The sequence below is a fragment of the Paroedura picta genome, chromosome 4, assembly GCF_049243985.1.
Source record: "Paroedura picta isolate Pp20150507F chromosome 4, Ppicta_v3.0, whole genome shotgun sequence".
Lineage (NCBI taxonomy): Eukaryota > Metazoa > Chordata > Lepidosauria > Squamata > Gekkonidae > Paroedura > Paroedura picta.
Genome location: NC_135372.1, coordinates 128,772,667 through 128,797,767, shown reverse-complemented (window position 1 = coordinate 128,797,767; position 25,101 = coordinate 128,772,667). Strand labels below are relative to the sequence as shown.

The 25,101-nt window shown below is 44.9% G+C and overlaps 1 protein-coding gene across 1 annotated transcript in view; it reads left to right on the top strand.

Moving 5' to 3' along the window:
- ATP9A (ATPase phospholipid transporting 9A (putative)) overlaps nucleotides 1-25,101 on the top strand; it is a 110,487-nt gene that overhangs the window by 8,675 nt on the left and 76,711 nt on the right. Inside the window, exons 2-3 of the mRNA XM_077335637.1 lie at nucleotides 18,495-18,639; nucleotides 20,463-20,576. Of these exons, the coding sequence (XP_077191752.1) occupies nucleotides 18,495-18,639; nucleotides 20,463-20,576 (259 nt within the window). The remainder of the gene's footprint in view (nucleotides 1-18,494; nucleotides 18,640-20,462; nucleotides 20,577-25,101) is intronic.

Genomic DNA, 25,101 nt, shown 5'->3' with positions numbered 1-25,101 from the left:
TCCTCTGTCTAAAAGGACAGGTGATACTCTTCTGTCATGCTGATTTCTGCAGCAGCCTGGCCCCTTGCAGCCATTAACAAATGAATAGAGTAATTGGCTAACCCTTAGCTGATTATGCAGTTTCCCCTTCAGACACAAGAATCTGCTGGTGCTGAGAACTTCCTGTGAGTGAGGGGATGGATTTTTATAAGCTGAAAGTAAAGAAGATGTGTATGTGTGTGCATGTGCTGTGCATAAGCAGAGGTAGGTGGCATATGGAAGCATAGGGTGGGGGACCCAAATCCCTGCTCCAATTCAGTGGCTGGAACATTGGAAATCCTTGGGGGTGAAGACAGACTTGGAAAGCAATGCAAATAAACAAACACAAAGAAAAACCTGTGCAAGGCATTATATCCTCTAATGCAGGGGTAGTCAACCTGTGGTCCTCCAGATGTTCATGGACTACAATTCCCATGAGCCCCTGGCAGCGTTTACTGGAGGACCACAGGTTGACTACCCCTGCTCTACTGCACTATAGATTTCATCCCATTTTCTCTTACTTCCTTGCCCCGTGGGAATTGTAGTCCATGAACATCTGGAGGACCACAGGTTGACTATCCCTGCCTAATGAAGCTAGTCAGTTGCAAAGATAGGGAACAAAACAACAAAATACAAATTTTAGTAGGCTGCAATCCCATTCCCTTATAAAAAATGACCTAGTGCACTGTTCCATTTATAAAAGTGCCTTCCTGAATGTTCTGTTTTGTATGTTCTATGAAATGATTTGGGGGTGGGGTAGCTGCCTTCCTCAGCTCTTCATAGAGGCCATTCAACAAGGTGGGAGACCCAGCAGTGTGTGCCAATGGAAGTTGCCAGTCTTTGAAGCTGAAGGTGCCATTTGCACCTTCAGAGGAGCCAGAATGTTGAATGGTATGGGAATTAGGGACTCATTGATGTGATCCTTCCATTATTCCAGCAATCTGATGAATCCAGTGTATAAGCAGTGGGTGTCATGGATCCCAGGGTCCTCAGCATCCATTGTGGTCGCAGGATAACAATGATCCATAAATGGACCAGATGGTGTCCTGTGAATTTCCACAAAGGCGGCGATGTTGGTGTGCAGTGAACAGCTAAATTCCAGTCCAGTAGCATCTCAGAAACCAGCAAGAGTTGGGGGCTATAACCTTTCAAGGGATCTAGATGTGAATTTCTATTAGCTCTATCTCAGCCAGCATCCATAATCAAGGTATGTAGGAGAGATTTTCTCAAGAGGGTAAAAAAAAAGCTTAGCAAAAGTGTCCCAATCAGTTCGTTCCTGGGAATTGAAAGGCTCCAACTTTGGAGTCAACAAGCATTAAAAGACTTGAAACAACTGAGCTGGCCATCAGCTAGCTGATACAGCGGTAGCAGAGAAGAACTGTTTCTTTGCCTCTCTCGCTGCCAGCTTGTTGTTTTACCCCTGAAGTCTGTAGCACACTCTGCCAGATGCAGGTAGAATTTTTTGCCAGTACTATTCTAGATGTCTCCCAGCCTACTTCAAGTCACCTAGCTCCAAGCTAAACAAAGTTGCCAGATTGTGACTTGAAGATGGGAGAGGTCAAAAGGGGTCAACTATGTTGAAAGCTTGCAGGAGCTTCTCATTCCAGGTTTTCAGCATGGCTTCAGCAGAGGTATCAGGCGAGATCTTAAAATCCTCCAGGGGTTCCTGTAAACCTGCCTGCCTCTGCAGGGAGACCATTTCATCTGACCCCTCAATCCTGCACAGTATTGGTGCTACACTGACTTTTGCGGTGACTGGATTGTGGCACAGGCTGCACCCCCAGCCCCAAACCGGTATTCTCCCAAAGGATCAATGCAAAAATTTAAGTCTAAACAATGTCTTTTGTAATGCATATGGATCATCACAACCTGAGAGAAATCCTGAGCTCACTTAGGGTGCCATTGGCATGGAATTGGCCAGAACTATCAATTTGGGTTTTCTAGCACCAAAGATGACCATCGCTGGGTCAAACAGGGTTCCCAGTGGGGAGCAGCTAGTAAATAAGAGAATGTTCAGTCTGTCTCCTGGAACTGGATATAAAATGCAGGCAACTATAGTTTTCACAGGGAATCAGCCAGAGGAGAAAGACATATGGAGAAGGATTACTCACCATGTAAGATCATGTGATCCGAGAGTACCACTGCCAACCAGAATAATAAGTTTAGATTCAAGTGGGAAGCCGTGTTGGTCTGAAGTAGCACACCAAAAATAGATTCCAGTAGCACCTTTTAAGACCAACAAAGATTTATTCAAGGCAAAAGCTTTTGAGTGCATGCTTTCAAGTGCATGACCCAGGTCTTCCACAATTCCCATGAGCCCCTGCCAGCATGATGGGAATTGTAGTCCATGGTTATCTGGAGAGCCACAGTTTGGCCACCCGTGGACTAGTCCAACACTCTCTGGCCTAGGAGGGACAGACCAGATCAAATGGGATGAAATTAATGCAAAAGAAATTCCATTCAAACATCTGGAAGAAGTTCCTGACAGTTAGAGCGGTTCCTCAGTGGAACAGGCTTCCTCGGGAGGTGGTAGATTTTCCATCATTGGAGATTTTTAAACAGAGGCTGGATAGGCATCTTAATGGTTGCTCAGATGTATGAAGGCTCAAGGGGGTGGGAGGTTACAGTGGACGAGCGATAGGGATATGAGTGTCCAGCATAGTGCAGGGGGTTGGACTGCCTATGCCCCTAAAAGAGCTCTGCGCTCCACCGCCACCAACCGGCTAATGGTCCCTGGCCCTAAAGAAGTCCGCCTGGTCTCGACCAGGGCCAGAACATTCTCTGTTCTGGCCCCCACCTGGTGGAACGAGCTCCCGGAGGAGATCAGGGCCCTGACGGAGCTTAAACAGTTCCGCAGGGCCTGCAAAAAGGAGCTCCTCCGCCAGGCATTTGGTTGAGACCAGGCACAACCAACAGCGAATGAAGGGCCCCCGCTCCCCTCCCCCGCTCCTCCCCCTCCCCCCTTCCTCCCAGAACTCCACCAGAGCGCTCTGGACCTGTTGTGGTATTGCACCGTTCCATCGTTATATTATTTTATTATATTGTTATACTGTTACATTATTCTGTTATATGGTTACAACCACTGTTATTAATTACTGTATGTTTTAACGAAGACTGTTTCATGTATCGTTGACTAGTTTTAATGTAAACCGCCCTGAGCCTTCGGGGAGGGCGGTATATAAATCTAAATAAATAAATAAATAAATAAATAAATAAATAAATAAATAAATAAATAAATAAATAAATAAATAAATAAATAAATAGATGTCCCAGGAGATCCCTTCCAACTCTATGATTCTATGACTCTTAACACAGTACACCATGCTGGCTCTTAGTGGGTAATAGCTGCTGTTTCATAGATGGATCATCAGACCCAGTAGAAGGCATCTACATGTGAGCAGGGTGTCAGTCATGGTAGGTTAATAACATGAGGAGCTGGGAGTGGCAGAATTGGGTGCCCTGGACCTCTGGCTCCCAAAGACACCTCCGTGCAGACGTTCCTTGCTTCTGCAAGAGGCAAACCGGAGCAAACTGCTCTGAGAGCCTGCTATGCTGAGGTGCCCCTTTGGATATTGCTGGAGACAACTCCGGGTTTTCCTGCCAGGGCTGAGCATCCCGTAAAGCCCAGCAGAAATAGAGTAATCAGATGACGATGCTAAATCACGGCTGGGAAATGGGCTAGTCATTTCGGCCTTGCACTCTGGAACACAAAAGCAAATTAAAAGGGCAGATAAGGTGGAGCGATTGGAAATGGATGAGGGCGATATTGCTCAGCTGGCCACCGTTCTGCAGAAATAATGCGTTCAGTCATAAAAGGAGATGAGCTGATGGAGATATTGGATGGGCACACTTGTTCATTTGAATGGTGTTCGGAGGAGGGGTAAGGAACCTCCGCAGGTTCTTAGCCAAATAGAAGTGCACTTTGGGCACGACTTGTTCACTTATAGAATCATAGAATCATAGAATCACAGAATCATAGAGTTGGAAGGGGCCACACAGGCCATAGAATCATAGAATCATAGAATCACAGAATCATAGAGTTGGAAGGGGCCACACAGGCCATCTAGTCCAACCCCCTGCTCAACACAGGATTATTATTATTTTATTATTATTATTATTATTCGATTTATAACCCGCCACTCCCTTGCAGCTCGTGGCGGGTTACAACATTCTAAAGCCCCATAAAATCCATTAAAATCCAGTTAAAACAACTACAGTCCAGCAATTATTAGTTAGCAAGCTAACCCGGCAAGATTGGCTCATCCACTACCCTTTTCCCCTACTAGCAGGTGGAGAGGGGGTATTGGTGGTACCCATCTCTAATCCCAATCCCAAGTCCCGAGTCCCGGGGGGGGCATAGATGTTAGCGTTGGCCTCAACCATAAACCTGGCAGAAGAGCTCCGTCTTGCAGGCCCTGCGGAACGATGGAAGATCCCGCGGGGCCCGCAGCTCACCCGGGAGCTCATTCCACCAGGCAGGGGCCAGGACTGAAAAGGCCCTGGCCCTGGTCGAGGCCAGCCGTGCTTCCCTAGGGCCGGGAACGACCAACAAATTTTCTCCCGCAGAGCGTAAGGCTCTGCGGGGGGCATAGGGCGATAGGCGGTCCCTCAGGTATGTGGGTCCCAACTCGCGTATAGCCTTAAAGTTTAGAACCAGAACCTTGAACCGGATCCGGGCAGCAATTGGCAACCAGTGCAGCTGCCTCAGCACCGGCTGGATGTGGGCCCTCCACAGTGTACCAGTTAGGACTCTAGCAGCTGCATTTTGCACTAGCTGAAGTTTCCGGATCAAGGACAAGGGAAGGCCCGCGTAGAGCGAGTTACAGAAATCTATTCTGGAGGATCAGCCCTAAGCATCCTAAAGCACCCAAGAAAAGTGTGTATCCAACCTTTGCTTGAAGACTTCCAGTGAGGGGGAGCTCACCACCTCCTTAGGCAGCCTATTCCACTGCTGAACTACTCTGACTGTGAAAATCTTTTTCCTGATATCTAGCCTATATCGTTGTAGTTTAAACCCATTACTGTGCATCCCCACTTGAAGGTGGGGGAGAGGAATTTTTTAACCCTTTGCTGCCTTGATCAGAGCAACCTTTGCAACAGGAAACATGAGAGCTTCGGGCCTTCACCCTTTACACGCCAGGACCCAAGGTAGCTGGTTGGGCTCTGGAGGGAGCGGTGAAGCTCCCCCTGCAGTGTTGCCAAGGGGGAGGGACGGCCACCTTCCATAGGAGGGCCTTACCAAAGAGGTGGGGGCTGCATGCCTTTGCCTAAACTTCTGGCCCTCGTTTTCCCTTGTCTTTCAGGGATGGGCAGAGCACCCCCCCTCCTTCCCTCTCCTTTATTCATTCTTTGGCAGAGCTGCCAGACTATGCAGGAGGCCTCCTGCTGGCAGACCAGTGGCCTGAGAAATCTTGTTGATCTCTGGGAAGTCTTATTGATCTCTAGAGGCTCCAAGACTCAACTTCAATTGCAGACCAATATAGCTACGTTCTGAAATTAGTTGCCGGCCATCACTCTAAGCCAGCATTTCTCAACCTTTTTTAACATTGAGAAACCCTTGGAAGATTCTTCAGGCTTTGAGAAACCCCAGAAGTCGTGTGAATTGTGCAGAATATGGGTGGGAAACACAGCTGTCGGCACTGCAGATCCAGAGGTTAGGGGACCTGGAATATGGAGGTTCCCTTCAGTCACCCTGGTTAGCAGCCAGTGATATCCTCTATGAATTGATCCAGCCCCCCTTTTAAGCTGTTTATTCCTGTGCCCATCACTACATCCTCTGGCAGTGAATCCCACATTTTAATCACTCTCTGTGTAAAGTACTATTTCCTTTTGAATTAGCTTTCCTAAGCAAATTAATTCAAGCTAAGACCTACTAGAATATCTCCCGGGATTTCAAGAAAAGGGGGTGTGGAGTGGTATAGTAATAACTTGATCTCATCAGATCTTGGAAGATGCTAAACCAGCTTGAAGAGCCAGCTTGGTATAGTGGTTAGGAGTGCTGAATTCTAATCTGGCAAGCTGGGTTTGATTCCCCACTCCCCCATGTGCAGCCAGCTAGGTAACCTTGGGCTCGCCACAGCACTGATAAAGCTGTTCTGACTGAGCAGAAATATCAGGATTCTCTCAGCCTCACCTCCCTCACAGGGTGTCTGTTGTGGGGAGGGGAAAGGGAAGGTGAACGTAAGCGCTTTGAGACTCCTTCGGGTAGAGAAAAGCAGCATATAAGAACCAACTCTTCTTCAGTAATATCAGGGCTCTCTGAGCCTCACCTCCCTCACAGGGTGTCTGTTGTGGGGAGAGGAAAGGGAAGGCGGATGTAAGCCGCTTTGAGCCTCCTTCTGGTAGAGAAAAGTGGCATGTAAGAAGAACCAACTCTTCTCCTTCTTAGCTGGGTTAGTACTTGGATGGGAAATGACCAAGGAAGGCTTTATTTTATTTATTTTATTTATCATACTTATATCATACTTATACTTTGCAGAGGAAGGCAATTACAAACCAATTCTGCTTAATTTCTTCCCTTAAAACCATATGGGGACACCATACATTGGTTGCAACTTGATGGCTCTTTACACACAAACACACATTCTGCATATAGAATGCAGGGATCTGATAGTTTACTTGTGTGAATCTAGTCTCTCAGTAAGAATACCATGAATGCGCCCCAAGGCAGAATTTGAATGAAAAGGGTGTGATCTGTTTACAGAGATATTCCATCTCCCTAGGAAACCTGGACGGGTTTAGTTTTATAGGGAACAGCTATGAATCATAGTCTAGAAGAACATTTTAAACACCTTCACTAAGCCCACAAGCCCCTGGATTCCTCATAGCAAGCTATGAAGGATGAAGGAATATATACAAAACCAATATGTTGTTTTCCCCAGCCCAGAGAAATCGCTTCTTCACATTTATTTGCAAGGCTCTTGTAGATAAACTATTAAAGAATTGGCTCTTAGTGATGCCAGTTGATTTGACTGGCATTATTCCTGTGCCTCAAAGCAGCCTAACATTTAGATATCAAGGCCACACTCTTCTTCTGGCTCTGTTTCCTGGCCCAGAAAATCATTTGCTGAATTTCTGTGCATCTTGCCGCGGTGGAAACCATAGGGCCAGGGGCAATGGGGGGAAACGATGGCATTCCAACACCTGGCTACTGCCAGAGTTCATTAATATCACAGTAGGGTTGCCACCCCCAACCCCCACTGGCAGGGGATGGAGTTGACAGATCCAGGTTGGAAAACTCCTGGGGATGTGGGGTGGAGCCTGGGGAGGCCAGGGACCTGAATGGGGTATAATGCTGCAGAATTCACCTTCCGCAGCTTCTGTTTTCTCCAGGGGGAGGGGATCTCTGTACTTTGGAGATGAGATGTAATTCTAGGTCAGTGGTTCTCAACCTGGGAGTTGGGAACCCTTTGGGGCTCAGGGGGGGGGTCATCCATGCAATGGCCTTGCGGGGTAGATCGAGATATAGTGCTTATCTGTCTGGAGCAGCGAAAAAGAGCGAGATCAGCAAGGTGGGACAAGAGGCAGAACTGAACTGAGAAACCCCGGAAAAAAACAATTCAAATACAATCATGAACAATGGATCTTCACGCCATTGGTCAGTTTTGGTTTAATTTCTGTGAAAGAAGCCTTGCATCATTCTATGGTTGGGGGTCACCACAACATGAGGAACTGGATTAAAGGGTCGTGGCATTAGGAAGGTTGAGAACCACTGTTCTAGGTGAGCCTCACTTCCTAGAGATTGATATCTCTATATCACAGTCAAGCAACATGAGATGAATCCCTCCCAATTAGAAAAAATACATCAAGTGCGCATCAGAAGATATTGCCCCAAGGAGGAGAAAAATCTGTCACGCTTAAATGTACTTATAGGAGTGTAGCTTCCCCTCCCATAGATCACTTGTTAAAGGCTGATTTCATAACTGTGAGAACTGTCCAAAGCTATGAACATTTTGGCTGCAATGTTCCAAATGCTGTTTGTGGCTCTGCCACATCCATTCATTTCTTTAGGCCAGGACTGGGCAGGAAACCACATTCTGCTTTTTTTTTTTTTTTTAATGGGAACTCAGTCAGGAAAGCCCCAGACCAAGATAACAGAAGTCTTGTGGTAAATGAAAGGCTGATATTCCAAGATAAAATTTTGAAAACAGCCTCTGTTGAGAATGAGTGATTTTGCTGCTGGCAGACAGATGATGATGATGATGATGATGATGATGATGATGATATAGATAGATAGATAGATAGATAGATAGATAGATAGATAGATAGATAGATAGATAGATAGATAGATAGATAGATAGATAGATAGATAGTTAGATTTGTGAACTACAGGGCTTAAGGTCTGGAAGAAAAGAATGGGAAATTTGCGAGAACACTGGGGGGGGGGAACCCATGACTTTTCCCCATTTGAAACTAATGAAATTCTTTTCAAGATAAACATTTACTCATTCATTTGAAATGAGTTGTGAGTTAAGGTAGCAGAAGATGCAGCATTTTGTGTTCTTTGTCCCTTTCACATTGGGTATCTTTGCAATTTTGCTTGTAGAAAACTAAGACATTTAAGTTACATGTAGCACATTGTCTGCTGCTCAAATTTCAAAGTGGATTTAGATTTGATAAGAAAGTAAGCATTGCATATATTTCAGTTTCCCCCCAAATCTCTGTTTAATCCCTCCCCACCCCACCCCCCCAGGATTGTCAGGTCCATCTTGGCATCTGGCAGGGGAAGGGGTGGGATTTAACAGGAGAAAGAGGAAGACCCAGCCCACATTGCCAGCATCACACAGGAAGTGATGTCATCACACCAGCAATGCCCAGGTAACAGCCTGGTATTTGGGCAAAAACTCTATGGCAAAAATGGCTTCCCAATTCAGAACTGGCAGAACCGAATTCAAAATTGTATTCAAATTTAAAAGCAAATAAAGGCAAGATCAGTTGTTAAACAAAAGGAATTTGCAGGGCCTGTAATATGAGAGCCAGTTTAAGGATTCATGGGGCCTTAGCAGAATGCAGCTGATGCTGTTACCTCCGAATGATACAGCACTGCAAGGGCCCCTGGAACAACATATGCTACTAGGATAAACCACCTCTCAAAAAGGAGTGAGTTAGTGGGAAAAGCCAGACTCGTTGGACCATTAACACACTCAGTTCACAATCTGGGCCCTGCGAGGAACTGGTTTTCTGTAAGCCAGCTGCTGGCACTGGAATACTCTCTGTGTTCCTGTTGCTATCTGACTGAACAGTGTGAATGTACAAATCCATTATGTCCTTCCGGTGCCTATTTATAATCTCCCTAAAGCAATTTCGGGGTGGTATTTGATGATTTTGCAGCTAGCTCCGTCGCTGATTTATCAGAGTGGGTGGACATATTGTATCTGCAAAAATGAAATGTGTGTCTTAAACAGTTACCACTTAACATTACTGAATTGTGCAGTTGGCTTCGGAACATTGTTTCTTATTCAAAAGTAACTGGGACCAGCCTGCTCCAGTGTTGAAGTCCAGCAGTGAAAGGCAAAAGTTTTATTGCTCAGGCATAATCATATTCCCTTGGGGAAAATTAGGTCCAAGGAAGTGCACCTAATATTTCTGACCTAGGAGTCATTTCATAGGTTTGTTTTTGTAGGACTACACTTGAGATTTGTCACTGTGTAAGTATCTAATGTAATCTGGAAACAGAGAATATGTATATCATGGATGAAGCAACAGAACAAAGTTTTGAGTTTGGTGGCACCTTTAAGATGAACAAACTTAAATTCAGGGCGTAAGCTTTCTTGTGCATGCACACTTCATCAGATACTGACGGAAGCTCAGGGTCATCATGCAGAGGAAGGCAATGGCAAACCACCTCTGGATGTCTCTTGCCTTGAAAATCCTGAGGTCAGCTTGACTGCAGTGTAGGCATGCATGGTGGCTTTGAGCAGCAGCAGAGGATCCTGGGAAACAGAATCCAGGTGTTCTATTACTCTGTCTTCTACAGCAAGCTGGGCTTTCCCTTCTTGGGTGAGGTTGAGGAGATGGTCCTTATCCCTTTCCACGGAGAGGCATTTCTGAGCAGACAAATAGCAGGACTAAGCACTCTCCACTAGTTCTCGGGTTTACAAATCCAGCCTCCTCTGGGTGCCTTTCCTTGAGGGGGGAAAACAACCACCACCAAGAAATTGAATCATGCACCTGTGTGTGTTAAATGCCAGCAAGCTAATGGTTCTAATGTTTAAAATCCTTCTGAAGAAAGGAAGCCTTCTGCCTTAATTGGAAGAAAACTCCAAGAAATTCCATGAGCAGCATAAATACTCAGCAAATAATTGGGAGCCATGTGAGAAGGCTGAGCAGGGTTGCAGAAAGTCTGGAAAATAATAGCCTGTCCCTTTAACAGAGACTTATTTACAAGGTGATGTTACTTACCTACATGCCACGAAAAAGCTGCTTATTTCCGTGCATTAGGCCTTTGCTAAATGGGCAGGTATGCCAGGCCGGAAGTTATTCTGTACAGACGCTCAGCTGTAATTCTTACAAGTGTCAGTCTTTTTTTTTTTTTAAGAAACCAGTCAGGCAAGAAGTTCTGCCTAGCATCTAATTGTGCATTCAGCATTCTTTCTTTGTGCCAAATGAGATTATTGGTGGTTAGCTAAGACATGTGGAAATTACAGAAGGAAGAAATTCTTCTCGTTTTCCAAACCTATAGCTTGGTGGCATAACTTCAGCATCCCGTTGGCTTTAATTCCTGTTGCCAAAGCCCTCGACAGAACATGCTGAAAGGCAACAAAGAATTTTAAAACCAAATTTTATGTCACTGAATATATTGCTGTGTCTTGTATATTCTTGTATTTGCCATTTGGCCTGTTATATTTTTTATATCCACCCCTTCCTCCGAAGAGCTCAGAGGATGCTGCTTTCCGTCCACTAACTTTTTATTTTCACAACAACCCTGCAATGTGGGGTTAATTAGAGAGAATGACAGGCTCAAGTTCACCCAGTGGGTTTTTCCTGGTGAATAGCATTTTGAAAGCTATACAATGTTCTTGTTCTGATGACGATAAAATAGCATCCCTTTTGGCAGACGTAATCTCTCTTGTCACCTTAGCAGTTGCTAAGGTTCATTTCCTCATCCTCATTGTAGCCCATGCATAATTCCTCTTCTGTTTCATTTTATTTATTTCACTTTGCGATAGTAACTTTTTAGCTATGTTTCATAACTAGGGACATTTCCTTCAGGCCTGTCGGCAATACTAACAGGCTCACAAAAATGAAGACTCTTTCTAATTGCAAGCATGACTATTTGACTATGTGAAATAAAGTTAGAATAACTGTTCTTACATTGCCCCAGAGTCTGGGATTAGGGTTAAAGGATTGAAGAGGCATGCTCACATGCCTAGCAATGTCTGGAAGTACTAGTATTCATACCACAATGCAGTGTGCTATCACCTGTCCCATGACATCACTTACTCCCTTCCCATGACATCATCAACCAGGCTCAAGGAATCTCAGGAGTTGGGGGAATGTGGATCTGGCAACCCAAGCTCAGCCCGGTCATCCTGAAACGTCTGGCTATGGGCTTGCCTGTAGCAATAACCCACTGTTTTGTGTGTTCCCTTCATGTATGTACTTCCTTCTCCAGCAGTGGAGTATTGTGCATGACATCAGCAGGGCTTGAGGTTCAATATTGTTTTTTTTTTCCCCAGAATGGGGACTTTAGGAACCATCCTGCAAGTATAAAATGTTTGTGCTAAGGCTTTCCTTGTCGGTTTGTTTGCTGACCTGCTGCTCAGTAACCCAAAGCTGACACCTCACTTTAAGTTCCACGACTTACATTGCATCTGTGTTTTAAGTTCTGTTCTTTTCATTGAAGCTGAACCCTCTTAAAGGTTTAGGATAGCTTAATGTTTGTAGGTTCCAATTTAAGTGTGCTTTGTTCTCTTTAGTATGAGAGAACTAAATTCCTTCCTTCCTTCCTTCCTTCCTTCCTTCCTTCCTTCCTTCCTTCCTTCCTTCCTTCCTTCCTTCTTTCTTTCTTTCTCCTCCCTCCCTGAAATATTAGGAGAAAAGTCCAGCCTAAAAGGTAAACCAGGTTAACTAGTTTCCAGTGTACTTGCGTAGCAGTCATGCTTAACAACATTCAAATAAAACATGCCCCTTTTAACGGAGAGTCAGAAACATCACCCGAACACAATTTCAGCTCTATCCACTGGAAATATTTGTATGTGTAAGAGGTGGTGGCAATGTGGTGTAGTGGTTAGACTATCGAATGCTGGCAAGGGCTCTTGGGAATTGTAGTCCATGGACATCTGGAGGGCCGCAGTTTGACTACCCCTGGGTTAGACTATCAGGCTAGGATCTGGAAGACCCAGGTTCACGTTCCCACTCTGCCATGGAAGCTCTCTGGGGACCTTGAGCCAGTCTTATACTCTCAGCCAAACCTCCCTCACTGGATTGCTGTGAGGCCAAAGTGGAGAAGGGGACAGTTTTGTAAGCCATTTTGGGTCCCCACTGGGAAGAAAGGTAGGGTACAAATAAAGTCAATGTATATATTTATGAGAAGAGCCCAGCCAGAACAAGTAGGTAAGCAGGGCCAACTATATTCCAGCTACAGTTGCCATCCTCCAGGTGGTTGTTGGAGAGCTCTTGCTGTTACACCTGGTCTCCAGGTGATTGAGATCAGTTCCCCTGGAGAAAATGGCTGATTTGGAGGGTGGACTCTAGGGCAGGGGTAGTCAACCTGTGGTCCTCCAGATGTCCATGGACTACAATTCCCACGAGCCCCTGCCAGCATTTGCTGGCAGGGGCTCATGGGAATTGTAGTCCATGAACATCTGGAGGGCCACAGGTTGACTACCCCTGCTCTAGGGCATTATAGCCTGCAGAGGTCCCTGACCAAGGTCCAACTCCCAAATCTCTTTGTATTTCTCAAGCCAGAGCTGGCGAGCCAGCAGGTGTTGATTTTGCCATGTGCAGGTTGGCACCTGGAACTCATACTAACACGTATGAAGCTGTTGTGGCAGAACATATTGGGAGAGGCAGTCCCACAGGCAACATGGACTGAGGCCATGAACGGCTTTGTATTTGGTGGCCGATACTTAAAATGGAGTGCCGTAACAAATGGGCAGCCAATATTAAGATAGTTACGGTAAAGATGACAATGACTGCTAAGTGCCTGGAGGGAAAAATGTTATGTCCCCTAATAGAGGCTTATGGGACCGTATCTGTTTAATTACAGGGCTTCACAAAAAGGGAATGCAGAAATGAATGACAGGAAAAAAATTAATGTGTGGTGGTAGTTAAATCCATCCCATACTGTGAAAACATTTCACACTGATGTTGTAGTTATGGTAGGTCTTAACCAGTATTCCCTTTAAGCTATGTGCGTGAACAGCTGTTCATTAACACTGGAACCCCGCACAGGGTCTTCCATTGCCCAATTTAGGATTACAACAGTTCTATTCTCCACGTTCCTTTCACCTTCCTTTTCTCTGTGTTCATGGAAAGTCTTTTTAATGCTTCCTGGAATGATCTGATTCCTGTTTGCTATGACTTCTGGATCCAGGCCTTGGTGCACTGGAGCGGGCCCTGGGGATCTCCTGGAATTATAGCTCATCTCCAGACTATAGAGACCAATTCCTCTGGAGAAAATAGATGTTTGGGAGGGAGAACTCTCTGGCATTGTACCCCACTGAGGTCCCTCCCCACCCCCGGTCCTTTCCCCAAGTCTGCAGGAGGTTCCCAACCTAGAGCTGGAAATCTTCCCCAATCCCTATTGATGGCCATAAATCAGCTGCGACTTCATGGTTCTCCCCACCACACCTGCACTGTAAGATTGCCACGAACTGGAGTTGCATCAAAACAGAAAGCTTTCTGTCAAATGTCTCAGTCAGAAAGGAGGGAGAGAGGAGGGGCATCCTACAAGCATGTACTCACACCTAATCCAGTCCAGGTACATTTTATTGTACTATTTGAAAGCCTTTTTCATTTCATTATTTTTTTTTGAAGCACAGCATCTATGGGACCTCAGATAATTATCTGCAAATATATGAAGACTGAAAAGTTAAAGCATCACGGTTTTTGCTGATGCTTTGAAATCTGGGTTATTATCAGAGGTGCATTAGTAGCAAAGTCTGGAAGAGATCAGAGGCAGTTCTTATAGGTGAAATACCCACCCGCCTGTCTTAAGCAAGAATGCCTGTTTGTTCCAGTGATGCGAGTGAACAAATAATGTGTTGATTAGAAACAAAGAAACTTCCATTTCAGGGGGGGCTGGCCTCTTTCAACAGGTAGAGTCATCCCTATTTTGTAGACTGCAAAACAGGATACTCTTTGGGGAATGACAACAATGAGGAAGGAAGCTAGTTTTTATTTTTATTTTTTTTAAACAAATATCAAATATCTCACTTTCCACCCCACTGCCTGCAAATAGCATAGGAGTAATCTTATCCACTTAGGAAATGCCTTTAGAAGGCCAAAAAGAGGGGTGGGCAAGAGAAGGAGGGAGGGGGTGGACAAACAGTAGCAGTTAGAAAATCCCACTGACTATATTACTTTAGCTTAATTCTGAATCAAAGGCAACAGAAATATTAACTTTCAGAAAGAAGTTATATTCTGTCCTAGGAGAATGAATGCAAGATGGTTTTTATGTCAAAACTCTCAGCACCCTTGTATTTCAATAGGAAGTATTTGTTGAAAGTCAAGACAGGAGAAGTGCTATTTTTACCAAGGTCCTGACCCTAATATTTCATATTGGGATAGAGTCCAAGCTTGCAGTGCTCAACAGAAATCTCCCGCCTAAGGGGCCTTCAGAACAACTGTGATTTTGGGGGATCACTACTCCTGTTTCTGCCCATTCACTCCCACAAACTTGATGTGTCATGTGCTAAGTTAGCATCCAGTGTTTGGACAATCTCAACCCTTACACAAAGAAAAGAACGCACTAGTAACATCAGGAGGCCAGAATTGTTGTTCTGGTGTAGAAGAGATAGATTTGAATCCAGTAGCACGTCAAGAGACCAATAAGATTTGTGAGGTATAATGTTTCAAGAGCCGGAGGGAGACGAAGGGAGTTATGACAAAACCATATATGTGGAAATTCTTGTTGGTCTTTAAGGTGCTATTGGACTCAAATCTGGCATGTGTAACATCCTTCTCTTTCCAACAACCACTGCTTAGAGTGGTAGTCTCTAATCTGGAGAACCGGGTTTGATTCCCCACTCCCGCACATGTAGCCAGCTAGATGACCTTGGGCCAGTCACAGTTCTCTCAGAGCTCTCTCAGTCCCACCTACCTCACAGGATGTCTGTTGTGGGAAGAGGAAGGGTAGGTGATTATAAGCCACCTTGAGACTCCTTCATAGAGACTCCTTCAGTTTCCAGGTGGGACCTGGGGATCCCCTGGTTTTACAGTTCATCTCCAGGTGATAGAGATCAGTTTCCCTGGAGGAAATGAATGATTAATGTCACCTGGAATTAAATTATTATTCTGGGAGGATTTTGGGGGTTTGCAGGTTGGCAAGCATAGCTGCCTTGGCGGCCCTGAAAAGGGCAGGGTATAAATTTTGTAACTAAAACATTTCCTCAGAAGCAAGTCTCTTTCTTTCTTTCTTTCTTTCTTTCTTTCTTTCTTTCTTTCTTTCTTTCTTTCTTTCTTTCTTTCTTTCTCTCTTTCTCTCTTTCTCTCTTTCTCTCTTTCTCTCTTTCTCTCTCTCTCTCTCTCTACAAACAAGATTGGCAAGAGAAGGCAAAACCCCATCAAGGACTGGTTGTCTAAATCGGTCTTTAATTTGAATGTTCAAATAGTGAGTTTTTCTGTCACTCCACTTATAAGCCTTTGCAGAATCAAACCATTGCGGAAGAGGTCAGCTGTCACTCATCATACCCTGTGTACTCTAAGGGTGTTACAGGGTGGTGTTGATTGAAGGCTGGGCTCCAGCTGGGCTCCCTCCTCCTTATCTGTAGCATCACAGTGACAAAGTACAACTTTATAGTGCTGTTCCCGGACTGGATACAGATTGGTATTTAACAACTGAAGTCAACCAAACAGTGACTGTGAGCTATTTACAGCCATGCTAAGCTGCTTGGAAGAGAGTCGCCTTTATCTTTATTATTCATTAAAAGCCTTTCCGGGTCATTTTTCCAAAGTGCTCAGAAAGGCTTCTGCAAAGCCCAAGGCCCTGCGTATCAAAGACATACAGCCAGATTTTTCTATTAGCACAACTCGTATCCAGAGCACAGCGTTGGCCAACATCCTGGAGGTGCAAAACAAACAAACAAAAATCTGCCCGTTTTAATGGTGGCTTAGTGGGATCTTATTTACCAAGAGATGCTATTTATCTATGCCTTGAAAAGCTTCAGCTGCCCATTTGTACACGTTGAGGGGAAAGAATGTTGTTGGCAACTGACAACACAGTGTGCAAGCTTTCAAGTTACACCGATTTCTTCATTGGGTTGAGAGCTAAGGAAAAGGTCAAAAGGGGGGAATTACATATAGTTTTGAGCAGAACAGAGATCGTATTGTTATAGGGCAAGGGTAGGAATGCCAGCTCCAGGTTGGGAAATACCTGTGGAATTTGGGGATGGAGCCTGAGGAGTGTGGGTTTTGGAGAAGGGAAAGACTTCAAGTGGCATAGAATCCATCTTCCAAAGTGGCCATTTTCTTCAGGTGTGCTGATCTCTGTCTCCTGGAGATCAGTTGTAATCTCGGGAGATCTCCAGCTACCACCCAGAGGTTGGTGACTCTGTCCAGTTAGCACAAATATTAATGGAAGGCCAGACTAAAACTGATTATTGTGAGAGATTCTCTGGTCTTGGTAACAGCAGGAGGTTCTGTACTCTAAGGCAGGACCTGTGGTCCTCCAGATGTCCATGGACTACAATTCCCATGAGCCCCTGCCAGCATTTGCTGGCAGGGGCTCATGGGAATTGTAGTCCATGGACATCTGGAGACCACAGGTTGACTACCCCTGCTCTAAGGTATGTTGTATTAGTTTAGAATCTTTCACAGCTTGTTATATTGGTCCATTTAAGTAGCATGACATTTTGTCTGATTACAGGTGTGAAAAATTTTAGTATGTAAGATTTGAATAATTTGCTAGGGATATTGAAAAGTAGGGTGAAATTCCCTGCAATTTTTTTTAAAAATTTAAAATTGATGTATATAATACACAATATTATTATTATTATTATTATTATTATTAAACAGGGAGTTTTATTATTATTAAACAGGGAGTAGCCATTGAGGTTGGGAGTCCTCTGAAAATGTGTTAGAAGCCTAGGGACTCGTTTTGGTGATCTGCATTACTTTGAACATCTGTATCGCACAATAGACCTTTCTATCTGAGAACCACAGTGGTGGAGATCAGGGAACTTGGCACCCATTAAGACTGCCTTGCACAGTTTGTAGGCTTTGGAGTGGATAGCACACTCAGCCGTTTGTTCTCATCACAAATCTACTGGGAACCGCAAGGGAGTGGTGAACTGGCACATGCAGATGTATGCGATGCATAGTGTTCATGTAAGGTCAACAAGTGCAAATCCTGACAGGCTCCAGTTCCTTTGAAGATGCACAGGAGAAGGAATTCTGACGTGTGCAACTAGGCATGACTCAGTGCTACAGAACTGGGAGGAGCTGTGCTTGTCAAGGTTCCGTCAGCTACATGGCAAAAGGTATAGGAGTCTCACCCTCGATGGCTATTTGTCATTTCTTTCAAATGTAATCTCAGTAGGGATGCCAGCTCCAGGTTGGGAAAAAACCTGGAGGCTTGGGGGGTGGAGCCTGCAGAGGGCAGGGTTTGGGGAAGGGAGGGGAGGGGAAGGACTTCAGTGGGGTAAAATGCCACGGAGTTTACCCTCCAAAGCAGCCGTTTTCTCCAGGAAAACTGATCTCTGTTGCCTAGAGATGAGCTGTGATTTCAGGGGATCCCCAAATCCCACTTGAAGACTGGCATCCCAAGCTTTAGTAGTCACCCCCAATCTCTATGGAGCTTCTGGGGGAATGCTAGAGTGTCGCCCCAGTGCAATGTCATTGTTTAATGCCATTGCATAGCGACAAATCTGTCCCCCTGTTTTGCTGGCCTACCATGGCCTGTTGACCAGGTGAGTTTTGTTGGGTCTCAGCAGCAATTACGAGAACCTGGTAAGCCTATTTGCTTGACGTTTTTTTTTTTTAAAAAGAAGTTATTGTTATTGAACAAAAGCTTGTGAACAGCTCATAATCACTCTGTGGCCTGATATTTTCCACCCTTTGCCTGGTTTGCTAACACCAGTATGTTAGGAAAGCCCTCCAAAAGATACTGTGTTATGCTCCCTCTTGTTTCCTGAAGAGCAGTCCATTTAAATAGTGAAAGTTTGCGGTTTGTGTTGCAATTTCTCGGTTTTGAGCTGCGGTCAACTGGAAACGTTCCCCTTCCTTCCTAGGAAGGAAAACCTCTGACGAGAAGCAATAAAATGCAGCTGTCCTGTGCTTTAATGAAACCTTTCAAAATTCTGGCCTTCCCGCAGGTGTTGTGAGTGCTTAAGATGTTGCGGAAGAGGAGACCCAAGGCCTCGGACCGTTTGGCTCGGCCACCCGGAGAAGAGGGAGCAGCGATACCCACGCAATGTGATCAACAACCAAAAATACAACTTCTTTACTTTTTTACCAGGGGTATGTCATCTTCGGAACCTCGTACCCAAGCCTTTTTCTTTGCTTTCCTGTTAAACATTTAATGTGACGCTCTCTATGAACGTTTCTGCATTGGGAACTTCACTGGTCTGTCTCCCAGGTGGGAACACAAATCTGGGGCGGACGAGGTGCACCGGGCCAAATGCTCCCCTGTGCGGGAGCAGGAAGAGACGGGGCAACCTGCCCCAGCTCTGACTCCAGACTGCAGCCCGGTGCAAATCCTCCAGTGCAGAAATGTTTTCTGTCTGTCTTTCCTGTGGATTTCGTTAGTCTCTCTTCTCTCTAGATGGCTGTTGTTGCATCAGTTCTCATCTTGCAAAGGAAAGGTGCTATAGCTGAGAAAAAAAGGGGGAGGGGGTATAATTGCTCTTGCTGACTGAGAAAATGTTTCCCAAGAACCACAGGCCTGATCCAAATTCTCCAGATACTTTCATTAAAAAAAAAAAGCCATGGAGTTACACCAGAGAGAAATTGTAGGGCTCATGGGACCAGTTATAGTAACAGCTATAGTAATCTTTTCTTTTAAAAATGTAATTTCATAAGTGTGTTTTCATCATTTCTTTGTCTCTTACATTACACATAGCTGAGCCCTAAGTGTTCATGTCCTGTTTAAAAATGCAGACTGATGAATAGGTTTTCAAAAGGTGCAGCCACTTCTAGTTTCTTGGATTTTTTTTAGATCTTGTGGTATTGATTTGTGTTATGCTATTCTTTCTCCCTGCCTCCAGCTGTATTTGTGTGTGTGTGTGTGTATGTCACTGTTTTTCAGGTCTGAGATAGCCTACAATGTTTACTTGTAAAACCTGTCCCTCCCAGTTACTATAAAAGCCTGTGCTTAACTTAGAAGGAATACAGTTTACTCTCAATGTGATGGCAGGGATTACATTATTGTAATTCCTCACAAAACTATACAAGTTGACTCATGTCATGAAGTTACAAATGTACTGGTTTTAGCCTTTAAAGTCCTAGAAAAGAGTGAGAGTTCAGTCACACCCTAAAGACACACAAAATTGGGGTCAGGGTATGAGGTTTGATGCGCTTTTGCTTAGTTCTTTGTCTAGAATATAACTAAAGAAGGGAGCAGTGCTTCATAAAGAAAAAAGGTTGGGTTTTATGCCCCATTTTTCACTGCCCAAAGGATCCTCAAAGCGGTTTACAATTGCCTTCCTTTCCTCTCCCCACAACAGACACCCTGTGAGGTAGGTGAGGTTGAGAGAGCTCTGACATGACGGCTTGGTCAGAACAGTACTATTAGGACTGTGACAAGTCCAAGGTCACCAGCTGGCTGCATGTGGGAGACTGATGCCCTGCCACAAATTTTGTTTACAGCTCTTCTCCAGACTATATAGACCAGCTCCCCCAGAGAAAATAAATGCTTTGGGTCGTTGTATCCCACTGAGGTCATTGTCCTCCCCAAGGCCCCGCCCCCATATCTCCAGACGTTTCCCAGGCTGGATCTGGCTACCCTACCCCCCCCCTCCCCCGACCACCACCACCACACAAACCATCCCATGTCAGTGGTCAGGGAGAACCTGACAACTCTAGGTGCTAGTGTCTGTAAGATTGCTGGACATTGAACATAGGATGTAAACATATTATTTTTAAATTGAATCTGTCTCTCTCCCCCCCCCCCCATCTCGTTTGTTTAACCCAGTCTGATGAGGATTCCTGTAGAACTTTGAAAGCTTTCATCATGCGTTGTGTTGTTTGATCCTGGAAAAGTTACCATGTGGCTTTGGTTTTGGGATTCTATTTTCAACCCATTCACTCTGCCTCCTCTCCCCCCCTTTTTTTCCTTCTTTTAGGTGCTGTTCAACCAGTTTAAATACTTCTTCAACCTCTATTTCTTGTTTCTGGCCTGTTCTCAATTTGTTCCTGAAATGAGGCTTGGTGCCCTGTACACGTATTGGGTTCCACTGGTAGGTAATATTGGGTTTATTTATTCAAGAAAAGTTCCAGTGTTTGAGTACAAGATGTCTTTTGTTACCTTATCTCCAAGATCCGGGGGAATGCTGTAACCTAAAATGGTTTTTGTTAGCTTATGTTATGAAGCCTGTCCTTCATGAGTCTGGGAATTGTAGATGCTTCGTCTGACTCCTTAAATTGATTTAATAAAGGTTTGCCACTCAGAAATAGGACCTTGAGCCATGCAGAGAATCAATTGCGGTACTTGATCCCAAGGGGTAATTTATCCCATAGCTTAGTTACTCTGTAAGTACAGTTGAAGGAAATTTCTTTGGACTAACTTTAGGAAAAATAGAGAATCATGTGATCATTGTGGAAATGTGTCCTGTAAAAGTTACTGATTTTTCCATCCACTGAGCCAGTGTGATCCAGTGCATGCATCTTGGAGATCTGGGCTGATTCTGCACTTACTTTGTTTATTCCATTGTGGATCCTGCTGAATTCAGATCGATTTGAACTCGGGTCTTCCTCTATCCCCCCTCCCCATTGAAACAGAAAGTGTTCTGCACTTAATTAGGAAAGCTCAGAAGAGGGGGATGGCAGCCAAGTGCAACAGGAGCCCCTTTCTTTCTTTTCTTGTAGGGGCGGGGGGAGAGGATTGGAGACAGCAGAGGAGGAGGAATAAATCCAAGAGGAAAATCTATGCTGAGAGAAGTTAGGGCTTCTGGAGCTTCTGCCGAGAGACGTTAGGGCTTCTGGACCTTCTGCTGAGAGAAGTTAGGGCTTCCCCTTTAAGGGAAACCTTGCAACCTGGGAACAAGGAAGCCTTTGAACTGACACCCTGGCCAATCAGGGCTTTTCTACAGCGTTGGAGGCTCAACAGCAAGTTATTTCGGGAAAAGCAGACAGCTGCACACTTACTCATGCCGATTTTTCAAATATCAAGGGTTATATCCACTCCAGGATATCGCAGGAGAAAGGTAGGGTCACTCCGGATCAATCATGCTTGTCGCAGATGAAAAATTTAAATCGCCCAAAATCAAACTGGAAATCGATTTCAGTGTAGACGGGAGGGACTGAATCGAACTGGGATTGGAGTAAAAGCTCTATGCAGATTTATCCCTGGCTTCAGGTTCTACCAAAAGGCCAACAATTATGTATGAAAGGAAAATAGATATCAAAATAAATTGCATCCACAGCCATATGGATCTGGGATCTACCCTAAGGAGCCTTGAAGTGGCTTACAATTGCCTTCCCTTCCTCTTCCCACAACAGTCAACTTGTGAGGCAGGTGGAGCTGAGAAAGTTCTGAGAGAACTTACCCTCATGGCTAGGATTGCCAGGTCTTGGTTGGAGGATACTCGGATATTGGGGGGGGGGGGACTGAAGGATGGGAGGGTTTGGGGAAGGACCAAAGAGGGGCTAAATGCCATAGAATCCACCTTCCAAGATAGATCTCTGATATCTGGAGACTAGTCACAATTCTGGTGGGTCAACCGTATAGTCATGGTCCCATTCTGAACCCCACATGTGCAATTTACATTTTGCAGATCTGTGGATCTCTGTTATTTCTGGTTTTCATCCCTCAATCCTCAGTCTACTTTCTACTTCCCAATTCAACATGTTAGGCCAGGGATTCCCAGCCAGGGTTCCAGGGAATCATGGAGTTATGCAAAATCTCCCCAAGGGTTACACAGCCTTTCCCAGAAGTTTGGATGGCCACTGACATCACTGGATCCCACTTCGCTTGTTGCTTTCCAGGCCTAGCCTCTTTCTCCACAACGGAAACAGTAAATGATTGATTGAGCCAGCTTGGGGTAGTGGTTAGGAGAGTGGACTTCTAATCTGGCGAGCCGCATTCCCCCACATGCAGCCAGCTGGGTGACCTTGGGCTCACCACAGCACTGATAAAGCTGTTATGACCGAGCAGGAATATCAGAGTTCTCTCAGCCCCATACACCTCACAGGGTGTCTGTTCTCGGGAGAGGAAGGGGAAGGTGACTGGAAGCTGCCTTGAGACTCCTTTTGGTAGAGAAAAGTGGCATATAAGAACCAGCTCTTCTTCTTTAGTAATATCAGGGCCCTCTCAGCCTCACCTCCCTCACAGGGTGTCTGTTGTGGGGAGAGGAAAGGGAAGGTGATTGTAAGCCGCACTGAGACTCCTTTGGGGAGACAAAAGCAGCATATAAAAACCAACTCTTCTTCTGATTGCCTGGCTCCCACACCTACTTCCACGCCCATTTCTCCAAAGAGACATGTCATCACTTCCAGGTTCCTTGAAGCCTAAAAAATATTTCAGCTGTTCCTCCACAGTCAAAAGGTTAGAAAAGGCTGCCTTAGGCTGTTTGAAAGGCTGTTTACTGGCTTGGCAGTTTGCAGTAGACTTCCCCAAGTAGCAGGCATGAGCAGAGAGAGAAAACTGGTCTGGGGCAGATGGATGAAGAAGGAATTTCCCAGGACATGGGAGTCCTGCAGTAGCTATTGTATCACTGCAGTCCTGCCCACAGCATACCTGACAAGGTTTTGTAATCAGGTGGCAAGTTAATGCAGATCATTCACGTCAAACATTTCTTTGCCCACCTGTTTACCAAATAAGTTGTAGAGGTGTGTTACAATGATTACAGTAAAACAAGATGAAACACTTAACCCTGCCCACCCACAAGAGCTACATAAAAGTAACTAGATTGAAAAGTATTTTAATTTTTTAATGGTTGCACATTAAACAAAGTTATTATTATAAACAACAGGAGACCATAAAATGAGATAAATATGCACATCCATGGAAGGCAGATGGAGACAAACCATCAGCTAGTAACTCCAAAAGGCAGGAAGGGAACAAACAGAATTGTCAAAAAGGTCTGGGAAAACAGGATTCCTCTGACTTTACATTCACTAGATTCATTGCCAGAAGAACAGCTGAGTGAATTCCATACTTAAGTGCCAAACCCAAGATGGCCCTTCTATCAAATTAAGAGAAGAAAACCCTAGCCCATGGGTTTCTGCAACAGAATTTATATAGCATGTTCAGTGTGTTTCACATATGTTAGTTCTGTCATCTTACAACACCCTGGAAAGGTTGACCATAAACCTCAGCAGGGGATAATATCATAGAATCCACACTTCAGAGCAGTCATAGGGGAAATGATAGACATCCACTGTAATTCCAGGTCATCTCTGAGCCGCTCTTGGATAGGCTGGCAACTCTAAACAGCATGCCTCTAAGATCTCTCTAAAGATTACCTGAAGACTTTCTAGCTTACCATTGCAGGCATAAGCTATAGCCATAGATATATATCTTTTTAACTTTGTGGCCGTGTCTTATGCAGTGTGGAATTAACATCCAAGCACTGGCCTGTGGCTGCATCCTTGCATTTTCCAGGGCCAGGAAGAGTGTGTGTGTGTTGCAGGCTAGTTTTTACAGGCAGCACAACCACCCCTGTAAGGCCATTGTGATTTGTCCGGGTCTCGTGAACCATTCAAATTCAGCATGCGAGCTGGAGTTGCACATAAAAGGCCTTTGTGATTGCCTGCAAGCCTGGCTGTTTGGGGACAGAATGACAATTTGAGCTATGGTGGCCCAGCAGATGGGACTGCATTGGGGCTTTTTTGGGGGGGGAAATGATGATTTGAAGTGTTGATCCCGCAAATGACTGAATTTTTGCAGCCTGGCTGAACCGCGGTTTTGAGATTCCTCTTGGAACAGTAATAATGTGTAATAACTGCCTTTAAAGGAGCAGTTCAAAATGCAGCAAAAGGTTTCTGAAATCCTTAATTATAAAGCTTAACAAAAGTCTTGCAATCTTTTCCCCTTGTCAGTGCCTTCAAATGAGCAATGAGAACCATTCTGGTCTTACTTCCTTTTGTATACTAATGATTTCCAAACTTTCTGTGGGTTGAACGTATTTCTGTTTGACATTTGCATCTCTTTGTAAAGCTGTTCCTAGCCTGGAGGGCATGCAACCAATATGATTTTGAATTAATGGCAAGGAGTGTGACGTGAATAGAACTGAAGATGCCTTGAAATGAGCAGAGTGGGCTGGCTTCCTTTGGGGTTCGTTTATAGCAGGGCTAGTCAAACTGTGGCCCTCCAGATGTCCATGGACCACAATTCATAGAATCATAGAATCATAGAATCATAGAGTTGGAAGGGGCCCAACCCCCTGCTCAACGCAGGATTAGCCCTAAGCATCCTAAAGCATCCAAGAAAATGTGTGTCTAATCTTTGCTTGAAGACTGCCAGTGAGGGGGAATTCACCACCTCCTTAGGCAGCCTATTCCACTGCTGAACTACTCTGACTGTGAATTTTTTTTCCCCTGATATCAAGCCTATATCGTTGTACTTGTAGTTTAAACCCATTACTGCGTGTCCTCTCCTCTGCAGCCAACAGAAACAGCATCCTGCCCTCCTCCAAGTGACAACCTTTCAAATACTTAAAGAGGGCGTTCGCTGGTAGGGGCTCATGGGAATTGCAGTCCATGGACATCTGGAGGGCTGCAGTTTGACTAGCCCTGGTTTATAGCATTTGAGTAATGGGTTTG